The sequence below is a fragment of the Limulus polyphemus genome, unplaced genomic scaffold (assembly GCF_000517525.1).
Source record: "Limulus polyphemus unplaced genomic scaffold, Limulus_polyphemus-2.1.2 Scaffold3388, whole genome shotgun sequence".
In the NCBI taxonomy this organism is placed as follows: domain Eukaryota; kingdom Metazoa; phylum Arthropoda; class Merostomata; order Xiphosura; family Limulidae; genus Limulus; species Limulus polyphemus.
Window position 1 is genome coordinate 1 of NW_013668998.1, and position 6,805 is coordinate 6,805.

A 6,805-nucleotide genomic window follows, 5' to 3' on the forward strand; every position below is an offset into this window, starting at 1 on the left:
CTCTCTTCTTGTTTATTTTCTTTCTCCTCCAACCACTGCTGTAAACTCTCTTTTTGTTTATTTTCTTTCTCCTCCAACCACCTCTGTAGTCTCTCTTCTTGTTTATTTTCTTTCTCCTCCAACCACCACTGTAGTCTCTCTTCTTGTTTATTTTCTTTCTCCTCCAATGTTGTAGTCTCTCTTCTTGTTGATTTTCTTTCTCCTCCAACCACTGCTGTAGTCTCTCTTCTTGTTTCTTTTATTTCTCCTCCAACAACTGCTGTAGTCTCTCTTCTTGTTTCTTTTATTTCTCCTCCAACAACTGCTGTAGTCTCTCTTGTTTATTTTGCTGTTCGAGCTGCCACTGTTGCAAATTTTCTTGCCACTGCTTTTGTCTCTCTTCTTGTTGCTTTTCTCGTTCTTCTTGTTTCTTTTCTTTTTCCTCCAACAACTGCTGTAATCTCTCTTCTTGTTTCTTTTGCTGTTCTTGTATTGCTGCCATCAAATCTGCTACGCTGTAGTTTGATTTGCCACCTCTGGTTTCCATCTTCTTTTTTTTTATCCCACTTCTGACACCAATTTGTTATGTCTGTGTTTGCTTGTTAATTTTTCGTAGAAATTCTTTCCGAGAAACTTCAGCGATACAAGTACTTTCTTAATTAAAACTTGTTTATTCTTTCTCAATACAACTTTGCAATACACTTAATTTCCACAGTCACTTTAACTTAAACACACACTATAATTCACAACGATTCACGCACTTTACTTACGGTAACTACCACGCTTGACTCAATTGTTCGTCTCTGTCTGTCTGCAATTATCTGTCCCGTCACTTTATTTGCCGGCTTATATACTATAAGAGTACATGTCTAGCAAATGCTAGGACGTTCGACAGGTTCCTCGATCTTTCTAGAACTCCAGTGCATGCTCCCAGCGTCGCGCGACTTCCGCTGTCGTAACAATACCAATCTTGTCGAGCGTGACTAAGTCTTTTAACACATATAGATCTAAGTATAAATTTGAAAAAAAGGGCTGAATTTAGACAACTAGTGTAAGCATTTTTATAGGGGCTTCAATCACAAGAAATTTTAAACCCAATGGAGCTTTGTACTGTCAGTTTCGGTTTGTGTTTTAGTGAATGCTCCTGAAAAAGATCTAAAGCGAAATGTTGAGCATCTAATTAAATAAAAAGAACATTTTGGTATTATAGGGTCGTTTATTTATACTAGTAAAAACTGTACAAATTATACAAAATAATCCTCAAACTTAAGCCTACTGGGGATGCTAAATTTTAAGCCATGAGCTAAAACATTGTTTTCAAGAATTTTATTATTTTGCAATTCAATTAAATTTTTAAAGTGGACATAATCAAAACTTCATGTTTAGTTCTCCAACAATTTAAATGCATATATAGATTGTCGTGTTAGAAATTCATAACATTTATTATTCTGTTTAATTTCAAAATTAAATAGTTCATTCTAGTTTCAATGGTATTGTCTATAGCAGCAGATCTGAGGAACAGAAACCTTGAAGTTTGGGAAACGAGTAATTATTTTCAATCGTTTAGATTCATTCAAAATATACAAGTTCAACTTACTTTTAGAAGACTTAAAGTGTAATGTTTTGGCATTTTTGAATAGAGAAATGTCTACTGTACCTATGTTATTGATATCAACATTGACTTATTCTTACTTAGGAAATCTCAAGTATAATATGTATTTTATACCTAAGTATGCCATCAATTACCTCATATCCTAAGCTTTTATTTCTAATGCAAGTAACAAATTTAAAAGCCCTAGGAGAGTGTGATGTTGTGGTTCATTTTAAGTTGTTTAATTAAGATTTTAGAAAGGGCCAGTGACAAACAGAGTCGCCAAATGAAAGAGAGCTTATTCATTCACAAGCTGAATGAAGTTTGGGATTATAAATTCATAGACTTTTAAAGGGACAAAAAGGAGCTTCTTATCCCATCAAGGACGTCCCTTCCAGCTCCCAACTATAACCACCCCTTTCTACTCATATATTCATCTAATCTTTTCTTGAATTCAGTTAAATTTTCTACCTCCACCACCATTGAAGGCAGCTCATTCCAAAAGCCAGCCACGCTATTTGAAAAGTAATACTGTCTAAACTGCAAACGACTCCTACACTGCCAAAATTTGAATTTATGGCCCCTTGTCCTATTGTTTTCACTGCTAAACACAAAAACATTTGATGGATCTATATTATCAATACCCTTAATAATCTTAAACACCTTAATCAAATTCCCTCTGACCCTTTGTCTCTCCATAGAAAACAAGTTTAGAGATTTTAGTCTATCCTCATAGGACAATCCCAGGTATCATCCTAGTGGCTCTTCTCTGAACCTTCTTCAACACTTCAATGTTATTCTTGAAGAAGGTAACCTAAACTGTACACAGTACTCTAAATGAGGCATTACAAGTGATCTATACAATGAAACATTAGAGTCCCTTGTCTTGTATTCAATATTCATATAGATGCTACATAAAATCCTATTGTCCCTATTGCTAACTACAATACACTGTTGAACTGACTTAAGTCACAACACCAAGATATTTTTCTTCAACCACAGTATTCAGTGTATTCTCATTTAAATTGTGACAATAATTTGAATTGTGAAAATTTGCATGCATCACCTTACATTTTGGATATCTGCCACATATTGGCCCAATGCATCAAATGATCTAAATCTCCCTGTAAATCTGTAGCATCTTTGATACAGTTAACCACCCAAAAAATCTCAGTGTCATCTGCAAACTTCACAATTTTGTTAGTCATTCCAGGGTAAATATCATTAATATAAATCACACACAGCAGAGGACCCAGCACAGAGCCCTGATGCACACCACTTGTAACTGGGAACAAGTCAGATGTAACTCCATTTATTACTACTCTCTTCTTTCTACTCTCCAGCCAATTTTCTGTTCAATTTAATAACATTCCCCCCACACTCACAGATTTAATTTCTGCAAGAAGTCTTTTTGTGAGGCACCTTACCAAATACTTTCTGAAAATAGACCAAATTCACAGTATTTCCTTCATAAACTTTTGCAGTAAAATTCTCAAAGAATCTCAGAAGATTTGTTAAACAATATTTTCCCTTAGTGAAACTAGATAATTTTGTAGGATCAACAAACAGGTTACTTCTATTCTTATAAAATGTAGTAGTATAATGAGAAAAGCAGAATATCGTGGGGAATTTACTCAAAGACTACAACATACCTAAACATCAGAGAGCTAGCATTATATCCTATTCTCCTTAACTAATCTGATTGAGAGTCAATAAGCCTGAGTGGGCTTAAACCCATAGCCCTTTCAGATCTCAGGGTGAATAAAATTTAAAATGATACAATCCCTTTCCGAATAAAAACTCTAAAACAATTTAGTGAAAATAAGCTTGTGAACCACAGAAAGTGTGAACAGGCATGGACCAATGTATACATTGACATAATAAGATCTGCTAGGTGTGGTTTACACCTATAGCAAAAATCCCACATCACCCAATAGGATTAGACCTACAGGATGTCATATTCCTGGATTGAGTGGAGATATTTTTTAAGTCTGAGGATACTGAACATAGATAGTGTCCAATGTAGGTCTTCAGATGTTATATCTCAAATTACAGCAAGTTGTGTGGTCTAGCACAATTCGAAATGAAAATGTATTATACCCCTGCTCAAATAAATGTAGCTGAGGCAAGAGTGTTGGAAGCATAAGAGATGACCCTGCTGAAGTGTTCATATGTGACTGAAATAAAACCCGTATCAAACAAAGTGGGCAGTAATAATCGATAAGAATAATATTCCCTACTACGTATTGTTTTTCACACTGCAAAAAAAAAAGATATATTAATTTTTCTATAACATTTATGAAAAACAGAGACTTTTTCACCTACGCCAAAGTAGAAAATGTCGCGAGAATTCTGGTGTCTTATATGTTGTAATAAAGACCATATTACATTTTGTCTGTAGAAGAAATCTACAATATTAAACACCAAGAAGGTAAGATGAATTATACTATACCCTGAAGGCAATGGTATTCATTTAAGCAGAAGCAGCTAGTTGCTATAATGGGCAAATTTCGATCATTCTTCAACACATATTGTAACCTTTTATACCAAGATGGAAAAATAATACTCGTTTTATAGATGGGCAAAGTCCTTTATGATACCAGAGCAGGAGGACGTAAAAATAGCTTGCTTTTTCCAATATAGATAATACTCCTCACTTTATCAAGGACAAGAACAATATTTTACTAGGAACTAAACTAAAAAAGGATATGCTAGCCACTGGCTTCCCCATTCTGTGTATCGAAAGCTTGGTGTTTGAATAGAATCTCAGCTTCCATCATTATACTTTTCCTTTACTTAACCTTAGAATAGTTTTATGATTATTTTACAATACAGTAATATTTTAAGATTGGAAATTCTGGTTCTTTTGTTTTGCCAGTGAGGAAGCCAGTAATACGGGGATTTTACTCTCCATGTGAAGTCGAGAAGGCTTAGTATGCTATATAATCATGAGCCGGATCAAGTGATATGTTCGTTTCCATCCCTATCTTGTTTGGTTTCTTTTTTTCAAGTTCAGTAGCCAGCCCTACATAGATTTTTTATTTAGCCATACATAAATTTTTCCTAATACTTGTTTGTATACTATGTTATAAGATGGCTTACATGGGTTACTAGGTTTTGAGTGAATTCTAAAGCTTTGTAAATTGTGCATGGAATAATGATAAAACAGGTAGTCGAAGATCGTGAAGACTGTTTTGCTCTATCAAATGATTAGAAAATAATAATTACCGCTAGAACTAGGTAGGCGCTAAGCCTATTGAAGTTTGTTTGTTTGTTATGGATTTCTCGCCAAGCTACATTAGGGATATCTGCGCTAGCCGTCCCTAATTTAGCAGTGTAAGACTAGAGGGAATGCAGCTAGTCATCACTATCCACCGCCAACTCTTGGGCTACTCTTTTACCAACGAATAGTGGGATTGACCGTCACATTATAACGTCCCCACGGCTTAAGGGGCGAACAAGTTTGGTGTGACGGGGATTCGAACCCGCGACCCATAGATTGCGAGTCGAGCGCCCTTAACACCTGGCCATGCCGGGCCACCTATTGAAGAAAGATGGTGATGATCGAGAATTAGAAATCTCGGTTTTGGCTATTCGCCTATTTTCGACTTTTTGACGCTTTGGATAACTGAAAAGTAATATATACACTGAAGATAGAGCTACTCTGCCAAGTAACTCTTTATATCTAGCTTCTGATGAATTACATGTGTATTTTTATTTATTTTTTACTCCTTCACTTCATACATAATATAGGGGTTGGCTCCATAAAGACACTGAATGTATAGCGTACAAAGCATGGACTATTCCATATAGTTAAGAGCCTCTACTCGTAATATGCTGGTCGCAGGTTCGAATCTCCATCCTACAAAGAATGCTCGCTCGTTCGCTGCTAGCGCAGAAAGCCCTAGTATAGCTTTGCGCGAAATTTCAAACAAACCGAATTGTTGTTTTAATTAATCGAGTCACTGGTGGATATATTTCCGGCTCACCGATACATTCGCAGCGCCCATACTGTGTATTTCTTTGTCTTGAGAATTTTTATAATATCGTAATTTCATCAGGTTATTATATGCTATTGGATCAAAAGTCAGCTCTAAAATTGTTCAACTAGAAATACTTCTCTTTTTTTTTCTTTTCTTTCTTTGTTACTTTCAATATATTAATTATACTGTTTTTATTCTGACCTTTCATCGTAAAGGAAATGTAAGCTAAAATGTACCTATTTCACCCAAACTACCAAAAGAGGGCGAAATCCGTGACGTCAAGAAATATGATTGTTATTACTGTTACTAACTTTTATTGAGTACAACTAATGTTAGTGCTATATTTCTAACTTTAGAGTTTAGAATAGTGTTCTTTACAATTTAACAAAATTGACGCAAGACAAATATCGTTCTATATTTATTTAACATCATAAAAAGTGTATTCCTGCAATTGTCCAGTTTTTGTTGCTGATTTCATTCAGTAACTTATAAGTTTTGTTGTTGTTGATTGAACTTGGCAACATTCCAACATCAAATTTTCAAACAACAAACACTGAAACAGTGAAATACACCATAGAACTTACGAGAGGAAAAAATTGTGTAATTCTTACTCAAAAAAAATGTGTGATAAAGAGGAACTAAAGGTAAAAGTATAATTTTATTTTTGTAGTATAATTTAATTAATAAATTATAGAAAAGGGTTTCCTGTAATTATTTCTTTAATGTAATATGTTCACTTTAATGTCCAATTTTTAGGCCTAATTAGGCTTAAGAGTAGGTTGTCGTAAATCTAATTCATAGGAACATCAGAGTAAGAGTAAAACACAAGTTGTAGTTTGTATAACATAATACTTGTAATTTCGATTCATAATTAGAAAAGCCTAGCTTTGATTTAGAATGCAAATATGTTTTTATTTACTCAAACTTAAAAGTAAAAGCGTGAAAATTAAAATTTAGTGACTGATGTTCATAAACTACTAAAGCCACTGTCGAACGTTTTTTTACATAGTTTTACAAAAATCTCTAAAGTACTCTGTTCAATTTAACATTTTTCATTTCTAGCAGAGAATAAGGGGCCTATTTAAAGCATATGGTTCATGTAGACTGTTCCATTTTCACCCTACTCCAAACTACATATACTGATGACTGATGTCTGTGATGATATTGATATTGAATCTAGTATCCTCTGATCTCTAAAAATATTTGCATACTTTTAATGGCTGGAGACGGCTTAAATGGGTAATGAAGAAAA

At 34.3% G+C, this 6,805-nt stretch overlaps 1 protein-coding gene across 2 annotated transcripts in view; it reads left to right on the top strand.

Annotated features, from left to right (window-relative positions):
- Window positions 1–5,831: 5,831 nt before the first annotated feature.
- Window positions 5,832–6,805, top strand: part of LOC106469271 (E3 SUMO-protein ligase PIAS2-like) — a 95,913-nt gene continuing 94,939 nt past the window's right edge. For both annotated transcript variants that reach the window (XM_022397741.1, XM_013929757.2), the window contains exon 1: window positions 5,832–6,197. In XM_022397741.1, the coding sequence (XP_022253449.1) occupies window positions 6,174–6,197 (24 nt within the window). In that variant the 5' untranslated portion in view covers window positions 5,832–6,173. The remainder of the gene's footprint in view (window positions 6,198–6,805) is intronic.